The sequence below is a fragment of the Balaenoptera ricei genome, chromosome 20, assembly GCF_028023285.1.
Source record: "Balaenoptera ricei isolate mBalRic1 chromosome 20, mBalRic1.hap2, whole genome shotgun sequence".
NCBI classification, from domain to species: Eukaryota; Metazoa; Chordata; class Mammalia; order Artiodactyla; family Balaenopteridae; genus Balaenoptera; species Balaenoptera ricei.
Genome location: NC_082658.1, coordinates 21,312,332 through 21,328,870, shown reverse-complemented (window position 1 = coordinate 21,328,870; position 16,539 = coordinate 21,312,332). Strand labels below are relative to the sequence as shown.

Genomic DNA, 16,539 nt, shown 5'->3' with positions numbered 1-16,539 from the left:
CATTTAACTTCATTCCCTCGCAGTTGCCCTCAATTCCTGTGTCGATCGACTCCATCATTCCCCAGGAGCTCATTTGTAGCTTTTATCACTGGAAATGGCTCTGCTTCCATTATTCAGGGCTGCCGTATTTGAGCACAGCCACCTCTCTCTCACCTCTCCCACGTCCTCACCTTTCTAGCCTCAAGTCCCTGGACCCCTTTTGGTCTTATCTGACTCCTTCCCCAGCCTAGACTACTCAATTCTGTCCCCTTGCCTGCCTACCTGCTGCTCAGTTTCCAAACCAGAGTCGTTGATCCCTGCCCACCTCCCCACCCCACCCCCACCTTCTTTTTTTCACGCCTGGGCCCAGGAGTATTACTGAAAAAAAAAAAAAAAAATTCACCGGAACCTGCTGACTGAACCCCAGATTCCCTGACTGACCTCATTGCCGGGCAATCAGTGCAGCCCAGTGATGCTTTGTCTTTTATTGGCTCCCTGTGACATCCCTCAAGGTAACTCTTCAAACTTTTCCACACTCATCATGCCATTCCACCTGTTCCCATCTCCTCCATCTCTGCAGAATGCCCTTCCCTTCTATTTTTATGAGATTGAGGCCATGCATGTGAACCTCTTAATCTTTCCTCTCTGTCATCACACTGGATTCATCTCTCAAAAATTTCTCTCACTTTTACTCCTTCCTTTTGGACTCAAAGGAATAAGTATCACTCTTCCTTTACAAGGTCAACCCTTTGGCAGCTGATTGCCTCGCCTTTCCAGTTTCCTCCAGGACTTCTCTGTGTATCATATTCCCTCTTTCCCTTTCCCCTGGCTCCTCTCGTCTACAAACATGCTGACGTCATCCCTACTTGAAAATATGTAGTTTCCTTGACTCTACCACCCTCTCAATTTCCTGTCTGATCTCTAACATCTCCCCCACCAAAGTCCATCCTTTACTGTGTACAGTTCCTGGTCCACAGAAGTGCCCAACAAATATTTGTTGAATGAATGAATGAATGAACCATTCAATAGATTATGTTCTCTTGGGACTTCCCTGGTGGTCCAGTGGTTGGGACTTCGCCTTCCAGTGCAGGGGGTGCGGGTTCGATCCCTGGTTGGGGAGCTAAGATCTGACATGCCTCGTGGCCAAAAAACGAAAACATAAAACAGAAGCAGTATTGTGACAAATTCAATAAACTTTAAAAATGGTACACATCAAAAAAAAAAAAAATGTTCTCTCAAAGCGTACCATCTCCTTTGCTTCCATGGCACTGCTTTATCCTTGTTCTGCTATCTCTTTGATCTTTCCCTTTGTCTTCTTTTGTCCTCATTGTTTACATGTGGGTGTTTCCTAAAGGACCTTAGCCTTCTTCAGTACACTTTTTCTCCGGGAACTCTCATCCCTTTCATGGCTTCACATGGCATTTCTGTGCAGGGGACTCCTAACCCTATATTTCTAGCTCCAACCCTTTTCTACCACTAGCAGCAGCACCACCACTCCCATTTCTAACTCTCTACGGTACATAACAGCTTGTTCCATTGTTATTCATATTATACACCATTTTCTTCAGGCCAGCTTCTCCTTCTAATGGCACCCAGGTTCAAAGCCAGAGTCAGCTCTAACCGCTCCTCTACTTCACCTTCATATCCAAATCCTTCCCCTATTTTTAATAACCTTTCCTAATTTTTATTTTTTTAATTGCTTTTTTTTTCTGCTCACTTCTTTTTTGTTTAATTAATTTATTTATATTTTATTTTTGGCTGCGTTGGGTCTTTGTTGCCACGCATGGGCTTTCTCTAGTTGTGGCGACTGGGGGCTACTCTTTGTTGCGGTGCACGGGCTTCTCATTGAGGTGGCTTCTCTTGTTGCGGAGCACGGCCTCTAGGCACGTGGGCTTCAGTAGTTGTAGCACGCGGGCTCTAGAGCGCAGGCTCAGTAGTTGTGGCGCACGGGCTTAGCTGCTCCACGGCATGTGGGATCTTCCCCGACCGGGGCTCGAACCCGTGTCCCCCACATTGGCAGGAGTATTCTTAACCACTGCGCCACCAGGGAAGTTCCCTACTTTTTAATTATTTTCCATTTCCCCATTCACCACTCCTTTGGTCTATGCCCTTGTTCTCTCAAACCTGGATTATTGCAATAATTTTCTAATTCACCTCCCTTTCGATTCTCTCCCATAGGGGAATGTGCTCCATCTAAGGCCTAGTCAGGTGCCAACTCCACAGTCACCCTCCAGTGATCTCACCTCCTGTGATTGCACCTTAGCTCAATGGGCCCCTCCTTCCTTTGCACTCAGAAAACATTTGGCTTGCATCCCTTGCATGACTCTCATCACACACTCCACTGTTTTTGTTTATTTGTGTACATGTCGGCTCCCCTACTAGATGAAAGCCATTGAAAGCAGAAACCAAGCCTTATCTAACTTATCTTCCCAACACAACATGCAATATACAGTGTCTTACACCAACATGCCTTTGATGTATATTAGTAAAACGCATGAAGGCAAATATGGGTCCAAAAGAGCATAGATATATCCTTGGAGAAGACAGATGCATTCATGGAAATAGAGCAAAGATTTCTCTCTGGTGAAAACTCTAAATGTCCTAGGGAATAGGTATGTCTCTAGAGAGACAGATGTGTCCTGAGAGGAGAAGTGTGTCTCAGAGAATAAACAGATATGTTCTAGAAGCATATAGGTATATATCTGTGGAATAGACAGGCATGTCCCAGGAAGTAGATATGCATGTACTCAGGGAGGCTTACATTTCAACAAGGAGAGTTCCTAACGAGGTGCCAGGTGCCACAAGGAATAAACAGGTGTCTTTTTGAAGAACCAAGTTATTCTCTAGACGTTTCTGATGACGTGGCAGGTTTGTCCCAGGGAGAACTGGAGGTGGAGTTTCCATGGGGAGAACTGGGCCTCACCATCCAGGGAACATATAGGAGTGTCCATATACAGAAATGGTGGGTCGCTTAGGTATGTCCCTAAGAAGTGGGAAAGGGAGCATAAGTATGGCTCAAGAAGCTAACAGAAGCATCCAGTGAAGAACTAGTGGTTGCTATGGGAATGACAGGTCTCTGACCACAGGGTTCAGTTTTGAGCTTCTTCCAGGCCACGTCCATCTTCTGGTTGTTAGCTTTAGTGGACACCAGGGGGCAGTGTGTGGCCAGGCTGTAGGCCACACCCACCCAGGGTCCAGGACAATGTAGGATGAGGGCCAAGGACCTGGAGGGGAAGTCCTGTGGCGAGTCTAGTAGAGGAAGCCCCCACTGCCTTTGCCCTCAATCCTCAGGTCCTTAAGGATGGACTCCTGTTGGTCAGATCAGAGCTCCTATTCCCAGGCCCTGGGAGGAAACTGAGGCATGAGGAAAGGGAAAATTAAGGGCTCCTGGGTGGCACCCCCTTCCTTCTTGCAGGAGCCACAGCAAAGAGTCCTCCCTCATCCCACCCCCCTCACCTCCCCAGCTGCTCTCCAGACCGGAAGGGAGTCTCTTCCTGCACGTTTCCTGGAGCTGGGTTTGGATAGACGCAGGAAAGGCCTGGCCTTGGGAGGAGGAAGTATAGGGGTGTGGCCTTCGGGTGGGGGAAGGGGTGGTGGGGGGCAGGTAAGTGAACAAAACAGTGGGCCTATCCAGATTCTTCCAGCTCTGCTGCTCAGAACGGAGGGCCTGTGGGAATAGCAGAGACTCTGGGAAGGACACAGACCCCACTGGGATGGGGAGGGGAACAGTGTACAAAAAAACAGTTTTATTTTGAAGATTACAGAACTTGAGCCTTGACCCCACCCAGCTTCCATTTCCACCGATCTAAGGATCTGCAGTTGGGGTAGGAGTGAGAGAAGGAAGTAGGGAGGGGAGAGACCTGCAGAAGAAAGGAGTAAGATGGCGGCTGAAGAGCTCACACCACCCTAGGTCTGGGCTTCACTGTCTTTACTCCTCCACACCACAAGGGTGACGAGGAAGGGGATGAGGCAGATGGGGGCTATGATCATGGCCAAGAGCACATCCTCTGGGGGGTCTGAGAAGGGGGGCTGCCCCAGGGAGCAGTTGGCAAAGTGGATCTGGTGAGTCTCAAAGATGATCTGTTCCGCCCAGGGATTGGGGAAGCCCAGGCCAAACTCTTCTGCATTCCTTTCCAAGCAGTCTCGAAGGATGCTGTAAGGCCTGCGGACAGGAGAGGACTAGAGTGAGGGAAGGGTTGGGCCCAAAAAGAGGACTGTCCCACACTCACTCAAGGCCCACAAGGAGCAAGCCCCAGCCCTGGCCCAAGCCGCCCTCCAGCACTGCCCCTACCTGCTAATGAGGGCCCAGTCACACCAATCCTTTTCGATAGAGTCCATTTGAACTTTATAATCATCCCAGCAACGTAGGACATTTGTCTCATACTTCTCCTCCACTGTTTTTCCTGTGGGCAGAGATGCTGCACATTGACCACACCCCTACGCCACCTTCCAAGCCCTCTGGTCCAGGTACTTCCATTGAGGAACCATTGTTCCTGTCTTCAAATATGGGAACTACCCGGACAGCCTCAGAAACCTTCCCAAGAAAGAGAGTCCTGGCTGAGGAGAGAGTCTCAGCTCAGGAAAAATTTAATGTCTTCCATGTGCCCAGCACTACCCAGCCTGGCAAGAACTTCCACATACACTTTTTCTGGGATCTTCTAATCCACCTGTGAGGTGGCCCAGCTCAGAGTTGGCTGGAGGCTTTATGGGATGAGAGGTAGATCACAAGGAACCTCAAGAGAGAACAGAGCAGAACTTAGGGGCACCATTTGGGTTTGGGGTCTGGCTTGTGAGAAAGGGACACTCCCCACTGACCTCTCTTCTCCTTGCCCTGGGCCACCCTCCCACAGCTGCTGGGTACTCACCTTCTGACTTGAAGCCGTCTGGGGTGGGAAGAAGTTGAGCCAGGGACTCCTGGGGCTTCAGGACAGCTGTGGGCAGAAAAGGGGCAGGGAGATGGGATGATGGGGATCTGGAGCCTGGAGGAAGGGGTGTGTGGGTTGGGGGCTGAGACCCTTGGAAGTCAGGGCTACTCTCAGAAGAAAAAGAGAAGCAATCCAGGCCCCCACGGGATGCCTCAGCGCCCGGAAGAGAGGGGCTGCACCAATTCATTCCCACTCACATCCAAACCCCTCCCTCCTCGCCAGCTCCAGACCTCCCAAGACCTCTCTGTGGGACCCGGGAACGCCAGCTTTTCCCCAGTGGGAAGCAGCTCGCGCTGCGCCCTCACCGTGGTGGGGCCAGGGACCGTCCAAAGAGCAGCGCTGTCCGCACCCGCACCCCGGGGCCCGTTCCGGTCTTGGCCGTCCAGCCCCTCTCCCCTCCAGGGCCTCCCGCGCCTCCCGCCCGGGCCTCGGAGCGCTGCGCTTACCGCCCAGCAGCAGGAGGAGGCGGAGCGCTGCCGGTCGCCCGGCGCCGGTCGCGGGGAGCCGCGGGCCGCCGGCAGCGCGCTCCGCCCGGAGCGAGGCCATCGCGCGGCGAACAGGCGAGGAGGAGCGGCGGCGCTGAGCCGGGCCCGGGCGGGGGCGCCTATATCCCCGTCCCAAGCCGCAGGAAGCCGCGCCGCTTCCTCGCAGGGGCTGGGACGGCTGCGGCCACGTGGGGGGCGGGGGCGACGCCCGGGGCCGGCGGGCTGAAGGGGGAGTCGCTGCCCCACCCGGCCCTGGCGCCCGCCGCTCCCTCCGCCTGGCCGACGTTGGCTCACCCTTTCTGCTAGCTCACCCTGCGGGGCTGGACAGCTCCCCTCGTAACCCCAGAACCGGGATCCATTTCCTGGGCTCGGCTGCGTGGCGCCCAGGACTCGTCGGGATCTCTGAGCCTCCGCTCCCCGGACTCTAGCAGCCCCTTCTCTTCCTTCGCGAGGGGGCGGGGGCGTGGGGGGGCGGGTAGCGAAAAGGGGGAGGGGTTTGGGAGCTCAGAGGGCCTCTGAACGCTGCCGTATCTAAGGCTGGGGGTTGGGGCTGTCCGGGGCCGTGGGGGAAGGGGCCCGTGGAGCTGGGCTCAGAGTTCCCTTTCCTTGGGAACACCCACTGATGTCAGCCCGCCTGCCAAAATCGAGGAGGAGGAGGAGAAGAGGGAGCCAGACCTTCGGAGTCTGGAGAAGGCCTGAGGATAGAGGTAGAGGGGAAAGCAAAGTCCGAATACCCTGCCTTCGGGGCACCCTCTGGGGCCTAGACCCACAAACCAGATTGAGTGCAGAGGCAAAAGTAAGACTGCTCCGTTCCCAAGAAGAAGGTGGCCACAACTCCTCAGGGCCAAGATTGTGAAAAGGGAAGGTTTAGAACCTACAATGTGTGACTTCATTCATGAGGTGGGTACATTATTTACAGAGAAAGAAGCTAAAGCTCAGGGGAAAAAGCCCAGGACTTGAGCTCAGAAGCTCTGAGTCCTAATTCTGCCTTACCATTTTCCAGCTATATAGCCTGGAATGACCTCAGTTACCTTCATGAATTCTCAGATTCCTCCCATGTGAAAGAGGGACGTTACTCTCCTCACTAATCTGTAGTGAGAGTGACACTTGTGAAAGGGCACTGCACTCACTAGGCAGATGCTGGTTTCCTTTCCTCCTTTCCTAAGGACTTGCCTAAAGCCACACAGCTGAGAAACAGCAAGGCTGAGCCTGGGGCCCCAGCGGCCCTGACTTCTGCCACACCACAGCTGTCTCTGTGTCCTGAGCCAAAGCTTCGTAGGCCTGAAGCAGCCGAGGATCCCAGGAGCTGATTTGGCCATGACGTTCAACTCCAGACACAGCTGTCAGCACCGAACTTTCCTAAATTACTCCCAGACACTGACCCTTGGACTCAGCTGCTGCTGTTGTCCCAGTTTACTGATTCCTTCCCACCACAAATTATCTTGTACCATCTCTCTTCAAATCTTCATCTCGAGGTCTTAGGCTCTTAAATCATGGCCACTGATAACCTGTTGTTCCTCCATAGCTAGGATCAAGAGGTTGCTTTAGCAAGGCATCCAGAGGGAGAAGGGAATTGGCCCACTTGGCATGAACCCCAAAGCCCTCCTGGTGAGGGTCATCTTCTGCAATGGGCAGAAAAGAGCCAGGCTGCCTTGGAGTCACTTCAGGCCAGGGACAAACTCCGTTCCTTCCCTCCCACCTGTGATCGCCCTTTTCAAGAAGGAAACATGGTCAAGAGGGAGATTTCTAGGTGATAAGATGGGAGGAGGAAGCAAGGAGGGGCAGAAAGCAAAATAGCCATTTCCACTGGCCAGAGGCACCTGAGCCCACTGTGGGTAAAGACTAGGGTTGGGGGTTTCCCTGGTGGCGCAGTGGTTGAGAATCTGCCTGCCAATGCAGGGGACACGGGTTCGAGCCCTGGTCTGGGAAGATCCCACATGCTGCGGAGCAACTAGGCCCGTGAGCCACAACTACTGAGCTTGTGCGTCTGGAGCCTGTGCTCTGCAACAAAAGAGGCCACGATAGTGAGAGGCCGGCGCACCACGATGAAGAGTGGCCCCCGCTTGCCGCAACTGGAGAAAGCCCTCGCACAGAAACGAAGACCCAACACGGCCAAAAATAATAAAAAATAAATTAATTAATAAACGCTTGACATATTAAAAAAAAAAAAAAGACTAGGGTTGGGATCAAGATTAAAGTTGACAAAAACAAATGTTGGGTTTTAAATAAGGCAGGATTCTGAAGGCAGGTTTTTTTTTTTTTAATTAATTAATTAATTTATTTTTGGCTGTGTTGGGTCTTCGTTTCTGCGCGAGGGCTTTCTCCAGTTGCGGCGAGTGGGGGCCACTCTTCATCGTGGTGCGTGGGCCTCTCACTATCGCAGCCTCTCTTGTTGCGGAGCACAGGCTCCAGACGCACAGGCTCAGTAGTTGTGGCTCACGGGCCTAGTTGCTCCGCGGCATGTGGGATCTTCCCAGACCAGGGCTCGAACCCGTGTCCCCTGCATTGGCAGGCAGATTCTCAACCACTGCGCCACCAGGGAAGCCCCCTGAAGGCAGGTTTTGCCTCTGTCTTGCTGTGTAACCTTAGGTAGGCCATTTCACATCTTTGGAGCTCAACATTTTCATATATAAAATGACCTTAGTAGCAAAAGGGAACATACGAGTGACTTGGTAGAAAGTGGTATTTTAGCCTAGAGTTGGAGTTAAGCTTGCATCATGATGTGGAGACCTCCAAAGGAGAACTTGTTGTAGTCCTCCCTGAACTTGGGAGTTCAAACCTGTTGGAGAATCTGGAAATTTCCTCTCCTCCTGATTTTCCTCTTCTCATTTTTCCTACCCAGTTGGATGTTTGGCTGTCTTCATTTGACCCCTGGGGGCATCCTGGTAACTGGGGGTCTGCTGCTATGGGGGTCCTTTGGGACTGAATGGGGACTAGAGACCTCACCTTTTCTAAGTTGTCATAGGAAATAGTCCCATGATCTGCAGCAAGGGGCCAGAGAAGGGCTTCATTAGGGACAGAGGCTGGCTTTTCCATGGGAAGTCGTATTTTCCACCCCTGGGGGCCCTTACCTTTCCTTTCTAAGCCCATTTCTGCTTTAAAATATATACTTTTTGCTATAAAGACATACTTTTTAATTGCAAGTAATACATAAGTATATACTCATTGCAGAATACTTAAACACAGAAAACGTTATAACCCCATTCCTTTCTCACCTCCCCCAGGTATTTTGGACCTAAAAAAAGCATAAATGGGAATTAACATCCTTGTTGTTCAGCGACTTTTTAAAAATTAGTAATATGTCTTGGGTCATCTTTCCATGATACCATATACAGATGTGCCTCTTTCCTTTTAACTGCAGTGTATTATTGTCTTCAGTCTTTTTTCCTTATATCTAATAGAGTCTAGGCTTTGAGTTCCCTACACAATCCCTTATTCCTCTGTCCCTACCGCACTCCCACCCCCAGTGCTTGGGAAGAGAGGGATCTGGTTCTGATCCAGCTGGACATTGACCTGAGATTTCTGGCCTCAACCTATATTGACTTCTCCTGGGCAGGGATCTTACTGCCATGTAAGTTTCCCTTCTTATTAGGGGCCAAGGGTCATCCTGCCTGGAGCAGGGGGAGAGGTAACTTGATCCTAAGAAGGAGTGCCATTTCTAAACCTCAGCCTTACCCCTACGCACACAGACAAGTCCAGAACAACATAGGGGGAGTCAAAAGCACTGGGGGCCTCCTACACAATGAAATTACATGCAGAACATCCAGGAATTAGCTTTTCTACTGCATAGAGACAATCATACATGCTGGCCTCTTCCCCAGCTGTCTGCAAAATAAAGAGCAGAGCACAGGAGAAGGTGTGGGGGAGAGCCAGGGTCAGGGAAGCCCGAAGTTCTGGCTGGGGGGAGCTAATCTTTCCAAGCTGGAGAGAGGAGACAGGCTTCTTCAGAGGGCAGGGAGGCAGCAGGGAGAACCAGAAGAGCTACAGCCAGGGAGCCAGCTGGCTAAGGGAGGGAAGACAAAGGGGTAGGGACACAACTACTCCGTCTCTCCCCCGCCTCCTCATCTCCGGGGTGCTGGCGTGAGGAGCATGACCACCTCTCACAGGGAAGAATGGTTATTGGAGAAAACGCTGGCTCTCTTATAATATCTATAAGTTATACGTAAAAAGCAGAGAAAATTGTCAAGCCACATTCCTCATCAACTGCTGGGGACTTAATAGTAGCTACATTTATTGAACAATTACTATGTGCTGCAGAGTGTGTCCCTGACACATATGCTGAGTGATTTCCAAGCATTTCTTAAAACTTCACCACCATAACATCAGAATTATCTTGTCCGTGGGTGAAATGGGGAAAACAGGAGTGATTTGCTCAGGGTCCCAGAGGAAGTAATTGGCAAAGCCAGGATATGCACCCAGGACCGTTTGATGCTAAGCTTCATGTCTTAACCATTAGATTTATCATCTCCCTCTCACTCCAGATCAGAATATTGATTCTTTACTGAGTCTTGAGGGGAGGGGAGAAGGGTAGAGAGTTTCTTCCAGGACCAGATGGTCCCCTCCAGAAATAAGAAGATCCTGTTTCACCCAACTGTGCACGCACAACCTCCTCCCTGCTTCCTTCCCTGACCAAGGCTGGACCATGACATCACATGGTGGAGGCTGTTTTTCTGAAAAAAACCCAGGCCAGATTTATAAGAACGACGTTCAGACAGTGTGACTGAAGAGGACCATGGCCAAGAGACCACGGCACACACCCAGCAGTGCTGAGAACACTGCTGGTCCCTCGGCACCTGGGGCTGACTCATGGTTGCTGTCAGGACCCAATGCCAGATGCCAGGATTGCTTTCACCCTTCTTCCATTCCTTAGGACTGTCCTCTGAAACCATCCCCAGGAATCCTTCTACCCCTTCCCAGCACCCCAGAAGTCTAGGTGTTGTATAACATGGGGATGCCCTGAGGGAGCCAAGCAGTGTGCTCAGTGCTTCATACAAATTGTTTCACTTAAAAATCACAACTCAGGGAATTCCCTGGTGGTCCAGTGGTTAAGGCTACGCGTTTCCACCGCAGGGGGCACGGGTTCGATCCCTGGTTGGGGAGCTAAGATCTCCCATGCCTCGTGGCGTGGCCAAAACAAACAAACAAATAACAACAAAAACCACCACCACCACCATCAAAAAAACCCCTCACAACTCCATTATAGTAGGTACCCTAGCAACCCACTTTACAAAGGAGGAAACTGAGGCTAAGAAAGGTTAACACCTGATGGAAGTCAACCTGTTATCCAAACTGTAGACAGAAGGTCACTTATGTGACCTTGTGCAAGTTACTTAACTCCTTTGAGCTTGCTTGTTTTCTTATCTGCAGAAATGGGGTTACTAGCATGTATCTCACTGAGCAGTAGCAATGAAGCGTGTTAAAGCATTTGGCCCAATGCCCGGCACTAGTAAGCATGCAATAAATGGTAGTTACTATCATAATGTGTACCACATATAGTTATGAAACTCTATTTCCAAGATATTCTGGGATCCTTCCCATTTCATAATTTTGGTTGTTTTCATGACACAACACTCTTTATTGAAAAGAATACAGGCTTTGGAGTCAGATAGTCCTAGCCTGGGTTTGAATTCCAGCCCTCCTACTTACCAGTCATGTGGCCATGGCCAATGTTGTCAGTCTCCCTGAGCCTCAATATTCTTCTCTGTAAAACAGGGATAAAAGTACCTACCCCCAGGCATCTTGCAAGGATTGTACGAGATGATGTAAGTTCACATACAATCCAATAGCTAGTGAATATGTGAATGCTAAAAGCAATTTGTTAAATGTATAAAGAAATGTGATTTATTTTTGGTTCTTTCCATACAGTGTCATGCATGGAATCTGTAGATTATGTATTATACTTTTCTTTCTTCAAAAGAGTTTCCATAGCCTTGTATCTCATACTAGCTGCAGTGGGGTGCAAAGGGCCGTAGTATCAGCAGCATAGGACCCTGCGGATAAGCCAGGGAAGAAAGAAGGGGGAGTCACAGAACAAAGGGGAACTCCCCTTTCCTGTCTGGCTAGGATTTGTTTGTCTTTCACACAGGCTGTGCCCTGCTGATATGGGGGTCTGTCCAGTGTCCAGCTTTGATTGGCATCTCTAGTACAGAGGAAGTAAGGAGCCCCTTGTCTATTAGGAACTGTTTTCCTCTGAACTTGCAGAGGAGAGTCCCAAACACATTTCTCTTCCTGGCGCCACCAGTGAAAGGAAAAAGCCATGGAGAAAATCCAGACTGGTGATTCAGAGCTAGAAGACCTCAGAGAAAAGAGGAGGTAGAGTGGAATGGTTTAGAGGGTAGGTTTGGAGTCAGAATGATGAGGCCCAAATCCTGGCCCCGCCATTTACCAGCTGGCTGACCCTGGCCAAGTTCCAGAATCTCTTTAAGCCCTGGTTTCCTCAGTTGTAAAATGAGTGTAAGAATATTGCTGACTTCATATGGAACAAGATGACCTACTGTAAAGCACTTAGCACAATGCCAGGCACATACTGAGTGGTCAGTATTTGAAGGCTATTATTGTCTTTCTACTTCTGCAGTTTTATAGCTGAGGACCCTGATGGCCAGGAAGGAAGCACAGCTCATTAGCTGTCCACTTGATCAGAGCTACTTTCCAGGCAGCGCCGTGCCAAAAGCGTGTCCCGTGGGATCAAGGCCCTGCATTAACTGTGCCAAGAGAGTGAGAATGGGTAGCACCACCCTAGCTGTGGGGTTGGAGCTTTCTCCGAGTATGTGCAAAGCAAGGCCTGAATCCCCCCAAATAATCCCCCAAAGTAATTCTCCTTCCTGCTGGAATTATTTATTTTGTAATTAACAAAAGCTAAGGAGGCCCTTTCTAATATTTTGGCTTGGAGGTTCAGAGTTTAAACTTCTAAGAGCCATGGACAAGGGTTTATTGTGGGCCTGTTCTTACTTGCTGAATTGAATGCATTATTATGATCCCTAAGCAACTAGGGGTCAGGAGATAAGTACCTGAGGTGGAAAGCTGGGTTTTTGAGATTAGAGGACAAAATGTCCAGGAGTAGAGAGGTTTCAAAAATCGAGCCATGTTTCCAGGCTCAGTAATGTCCAGACCTCAACTTGCTTTGGAGCTGCCTTTGCTCTAAGTGTTCAGGGAGGGGTCTGGCACTTCAGCTGGCCCCATCAAGGCCTGGGCAGCAGCTTGTTTCTGGTGACCTTCATGCAGGCTTTTAGGCTGTGCTTTGTTTTGTTTGCTTGTTTGTTTCTCCACAGCAGGGTGGCCTTTCCCTGCTTCTGGGTGGGAAATGGGAGAGGAGGGAGGATGGGTTGCTCCCATCTCCACAGCTGTGTTTACATTTCCCTGTCAGGGACTGTCTGGGGCCCAACCGTTCCTCAATCCTCTGTGTCCCCTCAGAGAAACGCTATTTGATATCCCTGTGGGCTTTACAAGGGAGGGGCAGAATGAGCAGAGGGGTTACCGTGGAAGGGAGGAAAGTTGGAAGGGAGGAAGGAATAGTGCAGAAAGTCCTGTTTGAATTCTGGGAAGCATCAGCTCCCTCCCTTTCTACTAGTGGCCTGAAGACCAGCAGGGGACAAAAGTACACTTAGAACTTGCGTGCCCCAGAAGAAACAGAACACGTGACATGTCATTTCTAATCACTGGGTGGAACAAAATCTTGCTTGTGATGGGGTTGTGAGTGCACAGAGCAGAACAGTCTTCCCTGAGGCTTCTTTGGGGCTAGTGGTCAGAGATACAGCATGTTAAAGCCAATAAGATCATGCTAAAGTACATGCAAATTAAAAAGGATTTAAGAAAATGGTCAAGTAAATAATGCTCTTCTTCTCCAGGGAGCAAGTTGAGCTGGTATTAATCAGTATATTAGTGTTGCTGGACTCTCGGCCAAGCCCAGGAGAATGGCTGCCAAGGCAAATCAGGCATCAGGTTTCAGAAATTAAACACATTATTTTATTTTTCCACAATAGGGAACTTTCAGGGAAAAAAAAGCCCTATTAGGCTACTCAGCACACTTTGTCCAGTTTCTTTCAGCCCCAGAGGCCTCCGATTTAAGAGCAAGATGAGCAACTGGAAGCCAGGAGTGACACAGTTATTCCTTTCTCCTATTAACTGCCTGGGGGTGGGGCTGGGAGGAGTGGGGCAGGGGTGATGGTACTGTTTTTCAAAGGTCCAGTAGCTGACCACTTGCCAACAGTTTTTCTACGAATTTATAGGGCAAAGACCTAAAGCATTGGAAAAGAAAAAGAGGAAGAGCTGGCCAAAGATTGGCTGATAGCGTCTCATGGACCATGGTCAGCTAAGAAGGAGCCTGGTCTCAGGAAAATCTCTCTCCCTTCAGAGAGGGAGAGAAGAACCAGTTGGCAGACAAATTTTCCCCAAGAACCCCACACTTACTGGTGATGTGGAAAGTTGTTTTTATAATCCTCTAGTGAACCAGGATTACTAAACCCTGGGTTTAGTCCTATGCCAAACGTTGTGATGGATATGAGAGAGGTAGACAGCCTGGTAGCGAGTGTAAAGTGGTAATGGAGTTGAAGCTGGGGGAGATCCTGGGGGGCTGGCAGGTTTAATGAGGAGGTGGAGCTTGAGCTGCGTTACTCTGATATGTACAGATATATCCCCTCTCCTTCCTTCCTTTCCACCTCAAAATATTTTTGTAACCATATTTTCTCTGTTATCACAAAATGTCTTTGTATCTCTCCACTTGTCATTTGGCATACTTCCTGAAAACCAAGTGGTCCACTTCCATGGTGTTAGTTAACAACAATAAGCTGATGGTTCTCAAACTGCTCTCCAGTCTCAGTCCTGACATTCAGATCTTCTGAACATCTCTCCCTAGATAGCCCAGATTCTTTTTTTTTTAACCTGCTGCCTGTCCCCTTCCCCCCCTTTTAAACCCATATTCTTTATTTCAACAATTATTTATGTAGTGTAATGGTTCTCAAACTTGGTTACATAGTGGAGTCACCTGGGATGCTCTGAGAATTCTTGAAATCCAAGCCAAACCCCAGACCAATGTATCAGGCTCTCTGAAGGTGGGAGGAAGAAATCAGTAGTTATTAAAACTCCCCAGGTGATTTCAATGTGAACCAAATTTGAGAACCACTGGTCTAGAAAGCATTTGGAATGGAAAGGAACATCATTGCAAATTGCCAAGTATTAAGGAATATTTGCCTTGATTTGCTTGTGAATTGGATATAAGCAAGAGGAAAACAGCGAAGTCAAAGCTTCTGATATAAGGAAAAGAACACTAAATCTGCAATCCAGAGACCCGAGTTTAAGATCTGACAAAGCAGTTTTTCATCTGTGTGAGGCAAGTCTTTTAACTCCTTTACACCAGAAGAGCCTCGTGTGTAAAACTGAAATCCTTCCTACCTACTTCATAGAGTTGTTATGAAGATTATTTGAAAAAAAAAAAAGATTATAGGCTTTTAAATTATGTCTGTGGAGACAAATTTAAGGTAATGTTATTTTGTATTTTAAGTTTTAATTTGTAACTTTATATTTTGAAATAATTTCAGTTTTACAAAAGAGTTACAAGTGGTAGAGAGTTCCTCTATGCCCTGGAGCCAACTTCCTCAAAAGCTGAAAAAGTGTGATTGCCGAAACCAATAATTAAGATGGACAAAATACTATTAACTAATCTACAGACCTTATTCTAATGTCATCAGTTATCCCACTGGTGTGCTTTTTCTGGACGAGGATCCAAGCCAGGATCACACATTACATTTAGTTGTCATGTCTGCTCAGTCTCCTCTAATCTGGACAGTTCCTCACCCTTTGTCTTTTTTAACCTTGGCATTTTTGAAGATACTGGCTAGTTATTGTGTAAACTGCCCCTTATTTTGGATTTGTCTGATGCTTCCTCATGATTAATTCAGCTTATGCATTTTTTTCAAGACAACTATGTAAGTGATTTTGTGCCCTTCTCATTGCATCATATTGAGAGGTACCTAGTAAGAATATCTCTCAGCACTAGTGACGTTAACTTTGATCACTTGGTTAAGGTGACGTCTGCCAGATTTCTCTCCTGTGAAGTTACTCTTTTTCCCTTGGTAACTTATAGGTATCTTGTGAGAAGATACTTTGACTCAAGGCAACTGATTTGAATCTAAGTGACTGAGAAAACTATTGACGGAAATAGGGAAGTCCGGTGTAAATAAAGCAAGAATGATAACTTAGAGCCCACAGACGGGTGTTTGGGGGTATTTGTAGATGTGAAGGATCCGTATGAAGGGGTTCCAGGTTGGTTTCAAATTATGAAGTGAGACATGGCACTAGCGTGTGGGGATGATGCAACTACTGGATAAAGTCTTAAAGAAGATATTAGTGGCTCCGGGAGGTTTCCCAAGAGCCCTTCCTGTCCCCTGACAGCGCCGCCTTGGAAACCGTCGGGCTCGGGTTGCACCACCTCGGACTCCCGAGTTTCGGATACTGGCGCCAAACCGCAGAAGTGCGAAGAAGGAAGCCCAGGCAGCCTGACCAGCGGGGCGCGGGCGACGCAGTGCGCACGCGCCGGGAGGAGGCGCGGGGCGGGGCCGCGGCGTGGGGGCGGGGCCGCAGCGCGCAGGCGCCCTAGCGGCAGGTCCCTGCGGCTCAGGATGGAGGATGAGTGAGTAAACAATCCTGGGCCCGGCGGTGGGGCCGGGCCTTCGCACCTTGCTACCCGGGGCCTGAGGGAAGGGGAGTCGAAGGGGTCAGAGAACTGGAAGGAAGCGGAGGAGCACACTATCTGCCTGGCGGGGGGTAGCGGGGCGCCCACTCCCCGTTCCGAAGGCTGGGGGAAAGGGGGTAGCGGGGCAAGAGAGCCCCCGGCGAGGACCGCGTCTGCGGCGGGGAGGGCGGTGTGTCGGGGAGGAGGAGCGGCGGGGGCGGGCCCGGGGACGGGGAATCCCGTTGGAGGGCGGGGTGGGGTGGGCGGGAGCCCCAGCGCCGGGAGGGCGTGGGTGGGCGGTGGCACCTGCGGGGGCCCTTAGCGAGGTGGACTCCCGGGGACCCTAGGGCAGTGCACGGGGAGGACCAGACAAGGGGGCGCAGCTTGCGATGACTTTGGGGGTGTTGAGGAAGCGGTGGCAATAAAAACAGGGTGAGGCGAGTGAGGCTTCTAAGGAGCAAAATGGAAAGGGGTGCTCACTGTT

General features: G+C 49.8%; 2 protein-coding genes across 3 annotated transcripts in view; one reads left to right on the top strand and one right to left on the bottom strand.

Moving 5' to 3' along the window:
* Nucleotides 1-3,710: 3,710 nt before the first annotated feature.
* RAMP2 (receptor activity modifying protein 2) lies at nt 3,711-5,793 on the bottom strand. The gene is made up of 4 exons (XM_059907162.1): nt 5,351-5,793; nt 4,845-4,910; nt 4,271-4,382; nt 3,711-4,141 (listed from the first exon to the last, which is right to left on the bottom strand). Exons 1-4 carry the CDS (start codon nt 5,448-5,450, stop codon nt 3,886-3,888), a joined length of 534 nt encoding a protein of 177 aa, XP_059763145.1. The 5' UTR covers nt 5,451-5,793; the 3' UTR covers nt 3,711-3,885.
* Nucleotides 5,794-15,942: 10,149 nt separating this feature from the next.
* Nucleotides 15,943-16,539, top strand: part of EZH1 (enhancer of zeste 1 polycomb repressive complex 2 subunit) — a 31,994-nt gene continuing 31,397 nt past the window's right edge. For both annotated transcript variants that reach the window (XM_059909002.1, XM_059909000.1), the window contains exon 1: nt 15,943-16,013. The gene's annotated coding sequence lies outside the window, so the exon portion shown is untranslated. The remainder of the gene's footprint in view (nt 16,014-16,539) is intronic.

Excerpts from the sequence above, each read along its gene's own strand:
- RAMP2 (XM_059907162.1), bottom strand. The coding sequence starts at position 5,450 with ATGGCCTCGCTCCGGGCGGAGCGCGCTGCCGGCGGCCCGCGGCTCCCC. Across the intron at positions 4,383-4,844 it reads AGACGGCTTCAAGTCAGAAG|GAAAAACAGTGGAGGAGAAG; the intron begins GTGAGTACCCAG and ends CTCTGCCCACAG. Across the intron at positions 4,142-4,270 it reads GACTGGGCCCTCATTAGCAG|GCCTTACAGCATCCTTCGAG; the intron begins GTAGGGGCAGTG and ends TCCTGTCCGCAG.